This window comes from Hemitrygon akajei, chromosome 13 (assembly GCF_048418815.1).
Source record: "Hemitrygon akajei chromosome 13, sHemAka1.3, whole genome shotgun sequence".
Classification (NCBI taxonomy): Eukaryota; Metazoa; Chordata; class Chondrichthyes; order Myliobatiformes; family Dasyatidae; genus Hemitrygon; species Hemitrygon akajei.
Window position 1 is genome coordinate 99,611,260 of NC_133136.1, and position 20,746 is coordinate 99,632,005.

General features: G+C 41.4%; 1 protein-coding gene across 2 annotated transcripts in view; it reads left to right on the forward strand.

Annotated features, from left to right (window-relative positions):
• Positions 1–20,746, forward strand: part of ndst3 (N-deacetylase/N-sulfotransferase (heparan glucosaminyl) 3) — a 986,629-nt gene that overhangs the window by 956,654 nt on the left and 9,229 nt on the right. For both annotated transcript variants that reach the window (XM_073065158.1, XM_073065159.1), the window contains 5 exons: positions 4,172–4,295; positions 7,546–7,720; positions 7,819–7,989; positions 10,691–10,800; positions 13,697–13,799. In XM_073065158.1, the coding sequence (XP_072921259.1) occupies positions 4,172–4,295; positions 7,546–7,720; positions 7,819–7,989; positions 10,691–10,800; positions 13,697–13,799 (683 nt within the window). The remainder of the gene's footprint in view (positions 1–4,171; positions 4,296–7,545; positions 7,721–7,818; positions 7,990–10,690; positions 10,801–13,696; positions 13,800–20,746) is intronic.

Here is a 20,746-nt window from a genome sequence, read left to right on the forward strand (position 1 = left end):
GTCCACTCATCCCCCCCATCTCTTCCCACCGATCTCCCGCCTGGCACTTATCCTTGTAAGCGGAACAAGTGCTACACCTGCCCTTACACTTCCTCCCTCATCACCATTCAGGGCCCCAGACAGTCCTTCCAGGTGAGGCGACACTTCACCTGTGAGTCGGCTGGTGTGGTATACCGTATCCCGTGCTCCCGGTGTGGCCTTTTATATATTGGTGAGACCCGACACAGACTGGGAGACCGTTTTGCTGAACACCTACGCTCGGTCCGCTAGAGAAAACAGGATCTCCCAGTGGCCACACATTTTAATTCCACTTCCCATTCCCATTCTGATATGTCTATCCATGGCCTCCTCTACTGTCAAGATGAAGCCACACTCAGGTTGGAGGAACAACACCTTATATACCGGCTGGGTAGCCTCCAACCTGATGGCATGAACATTGACTTCTCTAACTTCTGTTAATGCCCCTCCTCCCCTTCTTACCCCATCCCTGACATATTTAGTAGTTTGGTTTTTTTTCTCTCTCTCTGCCCATCACTCTGCCTGTTCTCCATCTCCCTCTGGTGCTCCCCTCCCCCTTTCTTTCTCCTGAGGTCTCCCGTCCCATGATCCTTTCCCTTCTCCAGCTCTGTATCACTTTCGCCAATCACCTTTCCAGCTCTTAGCTTCATTCCACCCCCTCCGGTCTTCTCCTATCAGTTCGCATTTCCCCCTTCCCCCACTACTTTCAAATCTCTTAGTATCTTTCCTTTCAGTTATTCTTGACGAAGAGTCTCGGCTCGAAACGTCAACAGTGCTTCTCCCTATAGATGCTGCCTGGCCTGCTGTGTTCCACCAGCATTTTGTGTGTGTTGTTTGAATTTCCAGCATCTGCAGATTTCCTTGTGTTCGCTCTGTAGACCAATTGAATAACTACTTTGGTTCTGTCTTCACTAAGGAGGACATAAATAACCTTCCGGAAATAGTAGGGGACTGAGGGTCTAGTGAGATGGAGGAACTGAGGGAAATACATGTTAGTAGGGAAGTGGTGTTAGGTAAATTGAAGGGATTAAAGGCAGATAAATCCCCAGGGCCAGATGGTCTGCATCCCAGAGTGCTTAAGGAAGTAGCCCAAGAAATACTGGATGCATTAGTGATAATTTTTCAAAACTCCTTAGATTCTGGATTAGTTCCTGAGGATTGGAGGGTGGCTAATGTAACCCCACTTTTTAAAAAAGGAGGGAGAGAAAAACCGGGGAATTATAGACCGGTTATTCTGACATCGGTGGTGGGGAAATTGCTAGAGTTTGTTATCAAAGATGTGATAACAGCACATTTGGAAAGAGATGAAATCATCGGACAAAGTCAGCATGGATTTGTGAAAGGAAAATCATGTTTGACGAATCTTATAGAATTTTTTGAAGATGTAACTAGTAGAGTGGATAGGGGAGAGCCAGTGGATGTAGTATATTTAGATTTTCAAAAGGCTTTTGACAAGGTCCCACACAGGAGATTAGTGTGCAAACTTAAAGCACACAGTATTGGGGGTATGGTATTGACGTGGATAGAGAATTGGTTGGCAGACAGGAAGCAAAGAGTGGGACTAAACGGGACCTTTTCAGAATGGCAGGCAGTGACTAGTGAGGTACCGCAAGGCTCAGTGCTGGGACCCCAGTTGTTTACAATATATATTAATGATTTAGACGAGGGAATTAAATGCAGCATCTCCAAGTTTGCGGATGATACGAAGCTGGGCGGCGGTGTTAGCTGTGAGGAGGATGCTAAGAGGATGCAGGGTGACTTGGATAGGTTAGGTGAGTGGGCAAATTCATGGCAGATGCAATTTAATGTGGATAAATGTGAGGTTATCCACTTTGGTTGCAAGAACAGGGAAACAGATTATTATCTGAATGGTGGCCAATTAGGAAAAGGGGAGATGCAACGAGACCTGGGTGTCATTGTACACCAGTCATTGAAAGTGGCCATGCAGGTACAGCAGGCGGTGAAAAAGGCAAATGGTATGTTGGCATTCATAGCAAAAGGATTTGAGCACAGGAGCAGGGAGGTTCTACTGCAGTTGTACAAGGCCTTGGTGAAACCGCACCTAGAATATTGTGTGCAGTTTAGGTCCCCTAATCTGAGGAAAGACATTCCTACCATAGAGGGAGTACAGAGAAAGTTCACCAGATTGATTCCTGGGACGGCAGGACTTTCCAATGAAGAAAGACTGGATCGACTAAGCTTATACTCGCTGGAATTTAGAAGATTGAGGGGGGGATCTTATTGAAACATATAAAATTCTAAAGGGATTGTACAGGCTAGATGCAGGAAGATTGTTTCCAATGTTGGGGAAGTCCAGAACGAGGGGTCACAGTTTAAGGATAAAGGGGAAGCCTTTTAGGACCGAGTTGAGGAAAAACTTCTTCTCATAGAGAGTGGTGAATCTGTGGAATTCTCTGCCACAGGAAACAGTTGAGGCCGGTTCATTGACTATATTTAAGAGGAAGTTAGATATGGCCCTTGTGGCTAAAGGGATCAGGGGTATGGAGAGAAAGCAGGTACAGGGTTCTGAGTTGGATGATCAGCCATGATCATACTGAATGGCGGTGCAGGCTCGAAGAGCGGAATGGCCTACTCCTGCACCTATTTTCTATGTTTCTATGTACCTGGCTAAAATCATAATTAGTAATAACATGTTGATGATTTTTATGCCATAAATTGAGACCTAGTAAACCATCTCCAAGTTTTTGGATATTTTAGGCAACATAGAACCATAAAGGAGAAAGTGAACTTTCCTGGAGGTTTTCCATAATTTTGGCAAAGTTATTGGAGAATCCTGAAGAAAAGACCGAACTTTTCCCTGGGTGTCTGTAGCTCTCACATTAGAATTATAATAATGAGTGAAAGGATGATACGGAACTTAACCACTTCACCTTGAAGCATGATTACGTTTCAAACACAGAGAGCACTGTCATCATCTGAGGGTCTGGGGTAGATCTTCTGTTGCTCTGAAGCCAGAGACCACTTGCCCAAGGCAACCCTGTCTTTTCTAGGAATGCCAGCGCACAAGGTTCCATTGTGAAACCAGCTCCCTAAACTTTGGTATGAGTCAGGGCAGCACAGAGGCTGTACCAACCCAGCATGCTGGTATAGTTATTGATGGGTCCCATGGAATTGTAGTTTTACCGAATTCTGCACAGATCTGTCCTTAACTGGATTGGGCCTGAGTGGAAGCTGTGGCAATGCTATCTGCAACCAGCCCAGCACATTAGTTTTTAATTATTTTAATTTTTAAAGACTTTTATATTTTAACATGTCCCAAGATAGTTTGATTGTAAATGCTGACGGCCAGTAAAACAGAGGGTTGAGTCAAAGCCATTCAGACTGTACAGCTGTATACTTGAGCTCAGAGAGTAAAATTCCTGCAGTTCTCTGTGCCCTACTGATGCATCAGAACTGGCCCTCCAGCAGAACTCTTCATCCTTGTCCCAGATGCTAGTAACTGGTGTCCTCAGGAGAGCCAAAGATCTGCCTCAAATCAATGACTCATATTTTCCATTTACACCTAGTATTTATGTATTATTGATCACATGAAATACTTTCCTATAGGTTTTTCTATAGCATTAATCCTGCACCATTATCAGCAACTGTGCATTTGTTTCTATTTCACAAATATCTTACATATAAACAATATCAGAAGCACAGTTCAATATGGTGCTGCTCATTGCCAACATTATACAGAGTAGAATGATGCTCTAAGTAATATAAATATTTCCTACATATAAATGACAGAATACAATATAAAGACAGAAACAAAAATAAGCAATAATACAAAAGGAGATACTTTTGCTGTAATTTTTGTTCAAATGCAACTCTATTACTCGCCATTCACTTATGATGTTCAATACATTAGCACTGCCAGTAGTAATCTGAAAGATTAAATATGTATTTTAATTATTTACTGAGAATTGTTCTCTGTTGTTCCACCAACCATGAAGTAAAAATGGTGATAATTTACTTATGCTAATATTCAGTAATTGTTGTGTTCTAATTAAATAATCCAGCATTACACAGACCAATGCATTTTTCAAGGGCTTTGTAGAATGAAGCTGTGTTGATTAAAAAAAATCTTGAATAGCTGGTGGCAATTTCTACACAATACACCATTACATTTGCGGGTACTTTCTGCTTTCAGGCACCACAGCTTTGTACCTCTTCCTAATTATGCATCCAGCCATCACCAGTAACTTCCCCAACCCAAAGACCTTTGAAGAAGTGCAGTTCTTCAGTGGGAATGCTTATCACAAAGGAATTGACTGGTAAGATAGATCAAGCAAAGGGATTCTTTTCTCATTAATGGTAAGGTCTTTATTAGACTTTGGAGTTCAAAGTGCATTATTGTTGAGAAGTTAATTACTCGTTTTGAAAGGTTGAGGTCTGTGCTGAGCCTTTATGATGATAGAATGCTTTTGCATATTCCAAACATTTTCAACTAAATTCATAAAGAACATTAACATATGAACATATGGTTTTGGAATTCTGGATTAAAATTAAGAACCTTCATTAACTGGACTATCAGAGCTTCCATTATTACTTGAATGACACTCAGTTTCAAAATTGCATGGGACTTATTTAAGAAAAATAAAATTATGCACATTTTATGACATTGCACAGGTCACTGCACAGATTTAAAAAACTAACAACTTTGATAAAATATCCAAACTAGCATCATTACATCAAATAAATAGCTTTCACATTTTTCTCAGCTCCTGGTTTCTGCCGTTAACCTTCTTTTACATGTCGTAAATAGGTTCTTATAATCAGAATCCGGTTTAACATCATCGGCATAAATCATGAAATTTGTTGTTATGTGGCAGCAGTACATAATAATAAACTGTAAATTACAGTAAGAAGTGTGTGTGACTATATATATATGTTAAATAGGTAATGCTCAAAGAAACAAAAAAGTAGTGAGGTAGTGTTCATGGGCTCAATGTCCATTCAGAAATCTGAAGGCATAGGGGAAGAAGCTGTTCATGAATTGTTGAGTGTTTACCTTCAGGCTCCTATACCTCCTTCCTGATGGTATCAGTGAGAAGAAGGCATGTCCTGTGTGATGGGAGTCCTTAAAAGTGGACCTCATTTCTTTTCCTACCTCTGTCATCGGTACCAATATATACCACGACTTCCACTTGTTCACCCTCCACCTTTAGAATGCTGCAGACCAATTCCAGGACATCGCTGACCCTGGCAACAGATCATCCCTGTAAGTCTTTCATGTTCACAGTATCTCTTCCTTGCTCCTCTAACTACGCAATCCTCTTCTCCCCTCTTGCCTTCTGAGCCACTCAGTGGCAGTGACCAGGTTACTGCAGCTTCCCTCTGGAAGGCCATCTGCCCCCCCCCCCCCCCCAAATGTATCTAAAGTGGAATACTTATGATTGAGAGAATGGCTACAGGGCACTGTGTACTGGCTGATTATTCTCTTTCCTCTCCTGACAGTTACCCAGCTATCTGCCTCCTGCAACTTAGGGGTGACTACTTCCCTTTCACTACAATCTATCTCCTGTATGAGCTGAAGATCATTAAGCTCCCATTCCTTATCACAGTCTCTAAGGAGTTGCAGCTCGATATACCTCATGCAGATGTAGACTGGAGGTCTCCCAGAGTTACCTCGTCTCACACAAACAGCATAACACTAACACTGGATCCATTCTCCCTTTACTAGCAATCGACAAAGAAAGATAAAAACTTGACAGAGTCTTACCTTGGCCTTTGCCCCTTTCCGCCCAACTCCTTGGACCAAAACCTGACCACTCTAACAATGCACTTCGCTTCCTTTTATGGGCCTTTGCCAAGTGCCTAATAGACGATGATGATCGAAGCCTGCCAAAAACTCCCGAAGACCCAGAGCTCTTTCTAAACCTTGCATCGCCTCAGCCGAACAACTGAGTGCTTGCAATGATTGAAGCCTCATGAGCAGGTCAGAAAGGCCCCGAGCTTCTTTTAACCCTCGCGCTGCCTCAGCCAAGCAAGAGAATGTTCGCGATGATTGAAGCCTGCCAAAATATTTATTTTTATCTGTGCCCTCTAGCTCTTTGACTCAATGACTCAAATATACAGAGACTAAAACTAAATACAGAGGGAGAAGCTAAAGTCAGATGTATCAGTATTACAGTGGAGTAAAGGGAATTACAGAGGCATGAGAGGGGACCTGGACAAAGGTGATTGGAAGGGAACAGTATCAGGGATAACAGTAGAAGAGCAGTAGCTGGAGTTTTGGGGGGCAATTCGGTAGCTGCAGCATAGATGATCCCAAAGAAGTATTCAAAAGGGGAGGGGGGGGGGGAAATGAGGCAACCATGGCTAACAAAGGAAGTCAAAGACAGCATAAAAGCAAAAGAGAGTGTATATAATATAGCACACGAGTGGGAAGTTAGAAGACTGGCAAGCTTTTATAAACAACAGGAGGCAACTAAAAAGCCATAAGGAGAGAAAATATGAAATATGAAGGTAAGCAGGGCAATAATATGAGCATTTTTTCCAATATGTAAAGAGTAAGAGAGAAATGAGAGTGGACATCAGACCACTGGATTATCACGCTGAAGAGATATTAATGGGAGACAAAGAAGTGGCAGACAAACTTAATGAGTATTTTGTATCAATCTTCACTGTGGAAGATACTAATGGTATGCCAGAAATTCAAGAGGCTTAGGGGGTAACTGTAGTTGTTATTACTAAGAAGAAGATGCTTAGGAATCAGAAGTGCCTGAAGGTACGTAAGTGATCTGGACCAGATGGACCAGACCCCAGGGTTCTGAAAGAGTTAACTAGTTAACTTGTAGTTTGAGTCAATGGTAAGGAAGGCAAATGCAATGTTAGCATTCATTTCAAGAAGACTAGAGTATAAGAGCAGAGATATAATGCAGAGGATTTATAAGGCATTGATCAGACTGCACTTAGAGTATTATGAGTGGTTTTGGACCCGTTATCTAAGAAAGAATGTGTTTGCATTGGAGAGGGTCCAGAAGAAGAGATTCACGAGGATGATTTCAGGAATAAAAGGGTTAATGGATGAGGAGTATTTGATAGCACTGAGCCTGTACTCACTGGAATTTTCAAGAAAGAGGGAGGATTTCATTGAAACAGCAATGAGGAGGGATTTCTTCAGCCTGAGGATGGTGAATCTGTGGAATTCATTGCCATGGATGGCTGAGGAGGCAAGTCATTGAGAATATTTAAAGCAGAGGTTGATAGATTCTTGATTAGTGAAAGGTTATGAGGAGAAGGCAGGAGAATGGGGTTGAGAGGTACACTAAATCAGCCATGATGGAATGGCAGAGCAGACTCAGTGGGCTAAATTGCCTAATTCTACTCCCATGTTTAATGGTCATATGGCTTATTATAAACCAGCCATGATAATTCATGAATAGTCATGTCAATCTCAGCAAAACACCTTGTTCTCTTTGGGACGTTTAAGCACATAAATCGTTACTGTTTGTCTGTTTTTGCATCTGTTGACATGTACAGTTCAAGTAATGAAACCTTACCTCACATTTATTTATGTAGGTACATGAACTTTTTTCCTATGCCTTCCAATGTGACCACAGACTTCTTGTTTGAGAAGAGTGCAAACTACTTTCACTCTGAGGATGCTCCAAAGCGAGCTGCAGCCCTCTTGCCAAAGGTGAAGATAATTACTATTCTCATCAACCCTTCAGATCGGGCTTACTCCTGGTACCAGGTAATCCTGACCATTCAGCTTGCTTAAGCATAAAGTCCTCTGTTTAGTTAGGTTTGCAGGAAACCTACTGGATTCTCTGTTTCTTGTGATGCGCACAGCACCAGCGAGCCCACGAAGATCCAGCAGCTCTACGCTACAGTTTTTATGAGGTGATCACGGCAGGCCGGCGAGCCATCCCTGAGCTTCGGGCCCTTCATAATCGGTGCCTGGTACCTGGTTGGTATGCAGTTCATATCGAGAGGTGGCTAACCTACTACCCTGCAAGTCAGGTGAGCACTTAAACAGACAAAAAAAAACAACTGTTCTAGTAGTTTATACAATGCTTTTAAAGTCTCTGTGCATTTTATTAAGTTTGAGGTAGTTGATTTTTTTCTTGCTCTCTCAAATTGCCCTGGCAGCTAGAAGTGCTGGGATAGTAATACCAGAGCACACCCTTTGACGGCCATCAATCCTGACCTGTGTTTACCTGGGCAGGAAGAGATTTTGGAAGAAGCTGGATGACACTCAGTCTTCCATATCCCGACTGCCTGCCTTCCTTCTTTGATGGGACATTTAGTATGAGGGTGAAGCTTCAGGCCAGATACACTGTTTCCACCTTTGAACTGAACTTGCTGGGGATTTTCACTCAGAGTAAGCATTCGCTCTAGCCCTGCGATGTACATACAGTATCATTCATAGCCCCAATATTTACGGAAAGGCAGAGAGGATGAGGAGAAACCATAAAATTTAGGCACCCAGGATAGTGGGCCCACATGGATCCAACTGCAGTGAGTTGTAGGGACCACACTCTCATTTTTTTGGGTTAGTACTCCTATACTGCAGACAGACTCAGTGGCAACAAGTGAAGTGGGCAGAGGGACATACTGACAGCAGGATCTCATAACCAAGGACATGTACAGACAATGCCCAAAGAGAGCCCCATGGTCAAAGGTGGGCAAGCGAGTTTGGGGCTGGAGGAGTACTATCACTTGTGGAAGAGGTAGGGGAGTGGGAAGTGCAGGCGGGAGGTATTTAGAGGCATCAGGAAAGGGATGATTTTGGAACAGGCTTGGAAACACTGAGTCATTCTTGAGGGGCAGGAGATGAAGTCTTCATGGCACCCAATGTGCTGAAAAGGCCAATCACCTTTTGTGGCCATCAGCAATTACCTCCACCATAAGATGGTTACCTCTGCTGTTACAAGCAATTTTAAATCAGCCTTCCAGATTTCACAGTGGGAGCTGGTTTAAAATATGTCAACTAAGCATTGCTGTTGAGGAAACATTTAAATACACCAATGTCAACCAGGAAAGAAACAGCTGGAGACAAGTGTGGGTGTGCTGCATGTTGGAATATCCTCTCAAGAACAGGCTTAATGTTAGTGATAAGCCTTCCTTTGTATCCAGAGAATTTCTTCTGAACTCTCTCGGACACACGAAGGTTACTAATTTTATAACTGCTACTGCAAGAGAAAACCAAGTGAGATTATATTTACATACTTAGCCCACACTTCTTCAAGGAGTCAAATCAATCCCTGTACATGGCCAGATTGAGATTTGTACAGATACTATCACAGATAATATCACAGAGAGGATTCAGAGGAGGTTCACGAAAATGATTCCAGGATTGAAAGGCTTGCCATATGAGGAGCATTCAATGGCTCTGGGCCTCCACTCACTAGAATCAGAAGAATGAGGGGGATCTTGTTGAAACCTACCGAATGCTGAAAGGCCTAGACAGAGTGGATGTGGAAAGGATGTTTTCTGTGGTGGGAGAGTCTAAGACCAGAGGACACAGCCTCAGAATAGAGGGGCGTCCTTTTGGAATGGAGATATGGAGGAATTTCTTTAGCCAGAGACAAGTGAAACTGTGGAATTCATTGTCATAGGTAGCTGTTGGGGCTAAGACATTGGGTGTATTAAAGGCAGAGGCTGATAGATTCTTGATTAGTCAGTGCATGAAGGGATATGGGGAGAATGTGGGAAACTGGGGCTACGAGGGAAAATGGATCAGCCATGATGAAGTAGTGGAGCAGACTTGATGGGCCGAATGGCCCAATTCTGCTCCTATATCTTATGATCTTACTGTCTTACATTTGCTAATATCAATTATGCAAAAGGAAAGCTGACTTTAACATTTCAAAATAAAAGTTGGCCTGGCAAATCCCATTGATATTTTTCCAGTTGTCGTTTCATGATTTGGGAAGTTTGCATCCCAAGGCCATACCGTGAACCCATATGACAACACACCTTGTCACAGTTAACTGCCACTGTGGTATTTTTACATTAACAACAAACAAAATATACTTTATGTCAAAGGAAAATTAAGAGATGTATCTTGTTAGCAAGGAAGAAAATAGTGCAATAACGATTTTAACAACCTTTGACATCTTTAAGGCAACAATGAAAAATTTCCAAAATGTATGCTGGAATAATTATGGCTGCAACAGCCAGTACATGCCCTTGATAGTCTGCAATGTGGCTTCTTTGAGTGGTGTCTGTTTTTGTAGCGATTTCATAAATTTAAATTAGCTGCTCTTGGCCATCTGGAAAAAAAAGGCTGTCTGGAATTGAGAGCAACTGATTTTTTTTTTTGTCAGACCTGTGGCAATATATCACTGCTGCTTGCCAATGGGAAATCAAACCTACGATAGCATAGCTGCTCAAATCTTAGCACACTCTATCAACTCCCTCACATAGTGTGAGACAGCCCACTAAAAAAGCTACCAAGTGCCAGACAGATCGATGTGGATAGCTGTTTTTTTTTAAATTTTAACTCTTGCTTTGTTTGTGTGCTGAAATCTTTGATGCTATTGTATTTCTTTGTTCTATGGTGAATGCCTGCAAGAAAATGAATCTCGGCGTAGTATATGGTGACATATATGTCTGTACTTTGAAAATAAAGTTTACTTTTAACTTTGAGCTTTATTCTTGTGCTATTGCTTCAGTTGTTCATTGCCTAGTAACAATATCTGATTTAAACTGGTTTTAGTTACACATTATCGATGGGCACAAGCTGAGAACTGACCCTGCTGCTGTAATGGATGAAGTGCAGAAATTCCTTGGTGTTTCCCAGTTCTACAATTATTCTCAAGCTCTGACGTAAGCTTATGATATGTTTGCAACTTTAATAAATAAATATTATATCTATATTGTAGTTTTGATCTTGCACTGCATTGGGTTCCACTTCGCTCACATAATCCTCGGTCAATTCCACTTCACAGAGACACTAAATGCCAGCAAAAAGGATGTATGATATCATTTTTATCTTGTGATTTAATGTCTGGAAAATAAATCATGTTCTTCAGACTAACTTCTCACAGCCCCCACTGATATTTCACCCAATAAAATGGCCACGCAATGAATCATCGGACTGTTTTGCTGAAATTAAAACAGAAAAAATAGAAACCCTCAGCAAGTCAGGCAGCATCAGTGAAAAGTGAAACAGAGTTAGGCCTGAGACCCTTTGACAGCACTGGAAAAGAGGGAAAACAGGTTTGTTTTCCTTAGCAGCGAAGATGGGAGAGGGATGGGTAGAACGTAGGGAATATCTCTGAAAGGGTAAGACCACTTAAATCCGTGCAGTAATCACCAACACATTCTTCTTCTTTGTCTGTATTAATGTGTTCCTGAAAGCAGGGATGTGGGGCATGCCCAGCAAGCATTGAGCATAGAGAAAAACTCAGCTACAATCACAGGTGGATGAGTGGCTCAGATAGCCAGTTATGGTAGAGTGAGGAGGCTATCTAAAGTTGGAAACTTCAGTGTTGAATCTGGAAGTCTGCGCACGATATCCAGAAGATGAGATGATGTTGTCATGCTTGCATTGGGCCATGCTGCAACTCTGCAGCAGTAAATGTACAACATTTACTGAAACTGAATTCTTAAAGCCAAGGTATCATTAAGAAAGATTCAAAGATTTATATGTTCCCTTAGCAAACATTGACAGGAATTACATTTTGCTTCCATGCAATGCTTTATGTGTCTGATCCTTTCAGATCCAAGTGTTCTGCAGGGTCTCATTTTCATCCCTGTCATAAATCTGAGAACAAGGAGTTAGCACTGTCCCAATGAACATCCCTTTTTGCAATTTTTTTCTACCAAAATCATCAGTTTGTAAAGCAAAACCAGTTTCTTTTCAAACCATGATTCCATTGTTAAGTCTTTTCAGCTTGGGTTTTGGATTGAAGTGTGTGTGAGAAGTGTTGTCTGTCCATCAGGCAGTCCATTGAGTTTGATTCCTTATGAACCTGGATGCCAACATATCCAAGGTTAACAACCAGGCTGCCATTAGTTTACACAGAATTAAAGGTGTTACCCTCATCCCACCACATAAAAGAGCAGGGCACACACATGTATTCTAATCTAAATATTACAATGTAAACTCTACCCTAGCTATTGAAGTCCCGCTTGGTGGCGCAATAATATCAGCGCCAGACTCCGGAGCAAAGGTTCCCGAGTTCGAATCCAAGTCGGGTTGAGCATCGAGCTAGCAACTTGGCCTTGTAAAAACAAGAATAGCTTGCTATGGAAACACCGTCATGACAGTACCCCAATAACTCCACTGCTGAGTTAAGGGCTATTCTTCTTCTTCCCAGCTATTGAAATAGTCATCTAAAATTTTGAAGAAGAAAGGGAAATCTTTGGAGAGTAAGCTCTGAAGGAGAATACAGTTTGAAAGATTCAGATTAACAATTAGAAGTGATTTTTAACAGGATGTAAAAATGACGATTAAATATGTGGAGGCATGTTTCTCTGAACATTATAAGTGTGAAGCAACACTTACAAAATACTGGAGGAACTTTGCAAGTTCAGCAACATCTATGGAGGGAAATCAACAGTCAACATTTCTGGCCAAGACCCTTCACCAGGATTGGAAAGGAAGGTGTCAGAAGCCAGAGTAAGGCAGGGGAGGGGAAGGAGTACCAGCTGACAGGTGATAGGTGAAACTGGGTGAGGTCAAAGGTGAGTGAGCGGGGGAGGGTGTACAAAGTAAGAAGTTAGGAGGTGATGGGTGGGAGTGGTAAAGGAATCTGCTAGGAGAGGACATTGGACCATGGAAGAAAGGGAAGGATGAGGGGAGCCAGAGAGAGATGAAGGGCAGGTGAGAAGAGAAAGCGTGAGAGGGTAACCACAATGAGGAATGGAAACAGAAGGAAGGAGAGGGAAGAAATTACTGGAAGCTGGGGAATTCGATATCTGTGCCATCTGGTTACAGGCTACACACACAGAATATGAGGTGTTGCTTGTCCATCCTGAGTGTGGCCTATTGTGGCAGTAGAGGAGGTCATGGACAGACGTGTCAGAATGGGAATGGGAAGTAGAATTGAAATGAGTAGCCACAGGGAGATCCCGCCTTTTGAGACAGACAGAGCAAAGCTGCTTGACAAAGTGGTCCCTCTATCTGAGTCAGCTCTCACCAATGTAGAGGAGACCACACCAGGTATACCAAAAACAATAGGTGACACCAGCAGACTCACAGGTGAAATGTTGCCTCACCTGTAAGGACTGTTTGGGGCCCTGAATGGTGTTGAGGGAGGAGGTGTAGGGGAAGATATGGCACTCGTCACCTTGCAGGGCTAAGTGCTAGGATGGACCAAATTGTCTAATTCTGCTCCTATGTTTTACAGTGAATGTTTACAGGAATTGTTCATTTTCTACACCATTATTTTCATTTAGAATATTGACATTAAGTACACATGTGGGTCTTGATAAAGTAGAAACAGCCCAGTAAAAGGATTGGAGATTGAAATCATTAAGCAGAACTCTCACTTTTGCAACAGTTAAGTACATTGTGGAGAGAATACTGCCTAAAAAGATTCTTTTCAAAAGAAATGCTTCTTTTGTGTAAATTAAAATGAAATATGAAATGCAGTAAGCAGTGATAGCATATGCCAAATAGAGATTCAATTACCCGTTGTGTTGCTGTTCTTGTCAATAGAGCAATTGTGGACATTCCATGGGTATAATGGTTAAGCAAGTGTCTTATGAATTCCAGGTTTGACCCACAAAAAGGCTTCTGGTGCCAGTTGCTTGAAGGAGGAAAAACAAAGTGCCTGGGTAAAAGCAAAGGCAGGAAATATCCAGCAATGGATGTGGAGGTATTTATTTCTCTCTAAAGAAAATAAAATAGCTGTTGAATCTTAATACAGATTTCACATCACCTTGACTTATTTCACTTTGCTTTTCACACCATGAATCCTCAAGGGGAGATTTTCCAAGTCTTTTCATACTGTGTGCTACTTTTAATACTGCAAACAGTCTTTGAAACATCGCAGCAGGGAATATTGCAATTTTCTGATGCACCATATGTGACGACTGTATAAATCCCTCTTTTTTATCAGCAAATATCCCTTAAGCATTAAAACTGTTATAATCCGCCTTACTTCCTAACTAAAAAAAAGCATAAAGCATATTTCTGCATGCATTAGTATCTACTTCTCTCTAGATTGGTGTTTTTATCCTTAAGAAAATGATTTTGTGCAAAAACTACTCCTGTCATAATGTCTTTTGGTGAACCATACATGAGTTTGCTAATCTAAGCACACTGACTGAGGAGTCTATTCATTTGGCAGGTCTCTCTTTGATTTAACCTTTACATCAGATTATCACTTTATCTTATAAATTCAGCTGTTCAGGTGACTGGATGTTAGGGACCCTTTTCCACCTCACATCATTCTGCAGAAAGGAACAAAACTGAGGATTTGGGATTAGGCAGGAAGAAAAGCCTTAACTGCAAGCTGAATAAACAACATTTAAAAATTAACCAAATTTGAGACCTCAGAACAAGTATAGAAATTTTGGTATTTTGCTAAAATTATGCATGTTCAAGATGCATTTATACTCCGTCTCTTGTTGCTTTGCAAAGATGATAAAGAGGACTGGTGTTGCATTGAAAGCTGACCAATTAAGGATGAAAAGTTTATTTCCCTGTGAGTCAGTTAGATTTTATGAGCAACCTGACTCCTTCAAGGTCACTTCTGTCTGCCACCAATTCATTTTATTTTGAGGCGATGAGTGCTGAGTTAATTGTCAACTTGCATTGGTGGGATTCTAGTTCACATTCTTTGAATCTTTTGTGCCAGGCGTATGAATTATCAGTCTAGTGTTATACGCACTACTCTCTCATGCATCGATAAAGCTTTTCTGAACATGGTCAATGTATCATCATGACAACAGTATTATTTTCAGCATTATTACACAAAAATAAAGAAGCAAACCATGTTAATCCAAGGTAGCACTTTCTTGAATATTCCAGCAGTTTAGGGGCTAATATTCAAAAGGTAGAGAGGATTGCTAAGAACTGTGGTATGAAGATCACCAATAGATATCCACTGAGGCGTTGGGCTGTAGTTAGCTACCATTTGTCACTTTGTGTGTTAGCAATGTCGGAACCCAAGTGCAAAGGAAAGACAGACTCCGATGTAGAGTTTATTCATAAGAATTCCAACAGAACATTGGTGGCTCAGCTGACCGACACTGTGAGACACAACTTTCTTAAAAATAGGACCCTGTGATTAGCGCTAGTCAGGAGTCCACTAAAATAATGTAAGCAACACTGAATCCCTGAGCTTATTAAGATAAACTTAACAAGCTTAAACAGAAAGCACCAGGAAACCAGTACAAAGAGTGAGACACTTGAGAAAAAACACAAGGAACTCTTAAATGATAAATAACATTCATTAAACAGCAAGTAACCAGTCCAGGTGCACAAAAAATCTCAAAGCCCAACATGCCATGGCTTCCTACATGGGTCTGAAGAGCTCAGTACACCACTTAATTTTCAACAGCCAAAGAAACGTGAGATACTACAGTCTTACGACTGGCTTTATGCCAGTATTTCAACTAGTCTTCTTCCAGTTTCTTCCTGTGCAGTCTTCAGACTTTGGTAGTTTACCAAAGTAAAGTAAACATTTTCATAATGATAGCTAGATTTCTCTTTTACAGGAACAGCAATTGTAAGTCATATAGCATCATCTGAGTTTTAGTGTGGTGGTCAAATAAAGCATCTTCAAAACTATTGTGCTCATAACTCTTGTACTAGTGGTCACATTGTAATGGAATGATTATTTTTCTTTGCATCCCTGATTCTGCCAGTCACTTTTGCTGATCTGCTAGTCTCTCATGAAGTGGCTTATCATCTATTATTAGGGTAGGGGATCTGACTGGTAAAAATTGATCAAATATTTTGATTCCTGACTCAATGCCATTGTAATCAATTAGGAGACCTTCACTTGCAAATCTTGTATTCATCAAACACACTTTGTTATTTCTTGCTCCATGTGCATTTAACATTCTTTTTGAATAAGTGAAACACTGGTCTGAGCACTACCACCAAATCTGGAAGGAGCTGTGCGAAATACAGCATCATCCCCTAGAACAACCCAAACTCTGTGATAGTTTCAGACTTTTAGTGCATTTTTGAAGGTCGTTACCATCAATGTTTGAATCAAAGTTCTTGTAAAAATGCATTTACTTCATTTCAACTTCGGATTATGCATATAAAATCATATGAATACTTTGTCCAAACTCAAAAATGGAAATCAACAGATCATCTTGGATATACAGCGAGTGATCCATTATGGCCTGGAAAAGCTTAGGTGAAAACACAACTGCATATGGTAGCTTTGATTATGAGTAAAATTCTGTGTGCTAGGTACCACTAAACCATCATTTCCAACGTTCATTTTTGCATTGTAATTGGAGAGGTCCAATATTTTATGAATATCTTTTTTTCCAGCAAGTCTTGTTTTTAGGTTTTTGCAAAGGGTCGAGTGGATCCATTATGAATGAGTTGCATTTAGTGTGACTGGTTTTTACACCTCTGCACTGTTTGCCTCCCTGAGGCACAGACACAGTTGGCTATAGCTTGCTCACTTTGGTCAATTATCCAAGCACAGCATTTTGTTTGAAGTGATCCAGATTCTTCTCAGCTTGACATTTTATAGGGCACTGGATTGGTATGGCTAAACTTTAGACCAACTATGCAAACGTCCTTTTACAAATGTGTGCATTGTTTGCTGTTTCAGACAAATCGCCGTACCTTTCCAACAATGTATTATTGTACAATTTTAAGAGCATAAGATATAGGAGCAGAATTGGGCCGTTTGGCCCATTGACTCTGCTCTGCCATTTCATCATGGCTGACCCATTTATCCTCTCAGCCCCAATATCCTGTCTTCCACTCATATCCGTTCATGTCCTGACCTGTCAAGAATCTATAGACCTCTGCCTTAAATATACATAAAGACTTGGCCTCCACAGCTGCCTGTGGCAATGAATTCCATAGATTCACTACTCTCTGGACAAAGAAATTTCTCCTCATCTCCGTTCTAAAAGAATACCTCAATTCTGAGGCTGTGACCTTTGTTCCTTGACTCTCACAATAGAAAACACCCTCTCCACATCCACTATATAATTTTGAAGCATTGAAATTGAAAATATTCTTTCAATTTATCTTAGTTGTCTCTCATAAGTACAAATGTGTTCTGTTTGCCATATTATTTGTAAAATCTCATCAGTGCAGGTGAGGTGTAACAGATTTTATATTCTTAGTTTGTGGTCTCCCTCTTTGTGAGGGCCTAAATCAAAGAGATGTGCAGGAACTTCAAGATTTCTTTAATCCAAAACCATTAAAACTAACAGAGAGAAATAAAAACAGCCAAAAGCCATAAGTAGGGCAAGATAATTGGTGAATTAATTGTTTCATATTTTTCTCTGATGGTTCTTGGAAGATAAGTGCCTTAATGTGCAATGAAGCATTTGTAACAGGTTGATTAGTGTGTAACTCAATTATTTTAATTAACACCTCCACTTGAAAATCATTCTACTTGTGGTGTAGACTCCATATGATCCCAGTTCTTCATTGTCAGAAAAACCTGGATAGATAGGGTATCCACTTGCCTTGTGCAAGGTAGGTTATATCTAACCAATCTTACAGAGTTCTTCAAGGAGGTTACAAGGAATGCTGATGGAGGAAAGGCAGTGGATGTACAAAAGTAAGGCCTTTGACAAAGCCCCATATGTGAGGTTGGTCAAGAGGGTTCAGTTGCTTGGGATTCAGGATGAAGTAGTAAATGGATTCCATATTGGCTTAGCAGGAGAAACTAGAGAGTGGTAATAGATGGGTTCCTCTCCGACTGCAGGCTTGTGTCTAGTGTGTACCACAGAGATCAGTGCTGGGTCCACTGTCATCTGCCATCTAATTTAGATGATAATGTGGTAAACTGGATCAGTAAATATGCAGATTGCACCAACATTGGGGCGTAGTCAACAGTGAGGAAGCCTCTCAAAGCTTGCAGCATGACCTGGACCAGTGGGCAAAATGGCAGATGGCAGATACAACTTAATGCAGACAAGCTTGAGGTCAGACACCTTGGAAGGACAAATCAGAGCAGAGCTTACACAGTGAGGCAGTAGGGCACAGAGGACTGCAGTAGAACAGAGGAATCTGGAAATACAGATCCATAATTCCTTGAAAGTGCCATCACAGAGAAATAGGTTTGCAATGGCCTTAGTAAAACAAAGCATTGAGTACAGGACACAAAATGCTGGAGGAACTTAGCAGGCCAGGCAGCATCTATGGAAAAGAGTACAGTTGATATTCCAGATCAAGAACTTCCTTGGTTCTGTTGAAGGGTCCCGGCCCAAAACGTTGACTGTATTCTTTTCCATAGATGCTGCCTGGCCTACTGAGTTCCTCCAACATTTTGTATGTGTTGCTCGGATTTCCAGCATCTGCAGATTTTCTCTTGTTTGTCATTGAGTACGGGAGTTGGGATATTATGTTGAAGTTGTGTAAGATATTGCTGAGGCCAAATTTGGCATGTGGTGTGCTGGTCACCTACCTACAGTAAAGCTATCGATAACATTGAAAAAGTACAGAGAAAATTTTGCCAGGACTTGAGGATCTGAGTTATAGGTTGAATAGGTTAAGACCTTATTCCCTGGAATGAAGAGGAATGAGGGAGGATGTTTTAGAGGTGTACAGAATTATGAGGGGCAGGCTTTTATCTCTAAGGTTGAATCAGAATAGAGCTAGAGATGATATGTTAGAGTGAAAGGTGATATATTTAAAGGGACGCTGAGAGGAATGTCCTCACTCAGAAGGTGGTGTGAGTGGCATGAGCTGGCAGCAGAAGTGATGGATGCGAGTTCGAATGCAAATTTTAAAACAAGTTTGGGTAAGTACATAGATGGGAGGTGTGTAGTGGGCTACACACCAGCTGCAGATCAATGGGACTAAGCAAAGTTATAGTTCAGAGTGAACTAGATGGGCTGAAGGGCCTGTTTCTTGGTTGTAGCGTTTTATGACTCTTTGACAATAACTTACAAGCTATGAGATCCCCTTTTCTGTTGTCAAATTGCCACTGAAATTTTTTTATTGTTTGGTTTGGTATTGGTTTTGCGTGTTCTGAAAATGTGATTTTCTAATTTGCCATGTGGCAGTTTTAAACTGACAAGGATATCATGAATGATCACTATTGCATTGATAGTAAGTGACTAAACTTGTCTCATCAGCTGTCTTCAGGTTCATGTTTGCAACCCAGATCTTGTTTTAGCTCTGTGGTTGTGGGCCACTGCAATTTACCCCTTGCTATTTTAAATATTGTAAGTGTAGAATCAAATATAATTGCCTTGTTCAATGCTTTCATGTACCAATCCACACAGAAACTCAGCTTGCAAAAAACATATTCTGCATAACACATCAAAGCTGCAATGCAAGGATTGATTGTTCCATTCTGCTTCTGGCTACAAGTTCCAAACATAGCAAAGCCTTTCATTGCTAATGGTTTTGGAACAAAGAAATCTTCCAGTTTCTGCAAAACATCTTTAAACAGGTCATTTTCACTATGTCAGTAATCTTTTGTCAAAACTCGGCTTAGATTCTCACGAGCCAAAACCAAACTGCTAGAGTAATTCACCAGGAAATCTACAGATGCTGGAAATTCAAACAACAACACACACAAAATGCTGGTGGAACACAGCAGGCCAGGCAGCGTCTATAGGGAGAAGCACTGTCGACATTTCGGGCCGAGACCCTTCGTCAGGACTCATCTTCGTCAGTCCTGACGAAGGGTCTCGGCCCGAAACGTCGACAGCGCTTCTCCCTATAGACGCTGCCTGGCCTGCTGTGTTCCACCAGCATTTTGTGTGTGTTGCTGGAGTAATTCAGCGAGTCAGGCAGAATTTGTGGAAGCAAAGCGGTGGTTGATGTTTTGGGTCAAGATCCTGCATCAACACTGAGAATAGAGGGGGTGGTAGGTACTGTAATAGGAGAGAGGAGACAAGGTAAAAGCTGGCGGGTGATAAGGTTGGATCAGGGAGAAGAGAATGATGGGCAGATTGAGCAAGTGCAGGAGGAGGAGGAATGGAATTGGGAGACTGTGGGATAGAGAGAGAACAGCTTGAGGGGATTAGATGGAGGCATGTGTGGAGAGGGAAGGGTGGAGGTAGAAACACAAGCTGGAAGGTAATAAGTAGAGGCACACGAGATTGCAAATGCAGGAATCGGATACGTAAGGAAAGCAGTAATCAGAGTCAAATAAGGGATGGAAGGATGGAAACAAAAAGGTGAAGGGATAAGGGGACCCAGGAAGCATAATGTGGCAAATGAAACCATGTGGGGAGGGGAATATAACTAGGTTTAGGAGAGAGGAAGCTGTGAAAACCTGTGTGCATCAGAAGAAGAGAAGATGGAACATTCAGTGAGGGTAAGCTGAAATTGGAAACCTCAGCTCATAAAAACCCGGGTGGAATATTAGGACTTGTCCTTACAGTTTGCATTTGGCCTCACCCTTGGAGTGTGATTAGGAACTGAAGTGGCAGGCAACAGGATGTCAGCATGGCCATTGAGTGTAGGTGCTCCACAAATTGGTCTTGTGCCTATATTTTAGACTCCCACAATATTGTTCACATAGAACACAGCCTTTTTCAGCACCAACATGGCTCAAAGTTGGATTGTCCATTGATAATTCAATTTTACTGTCATTGCAACTATGGTTTACAATGGTATGCATTCTTGTCAGTACATGTGGGACCATTTGAT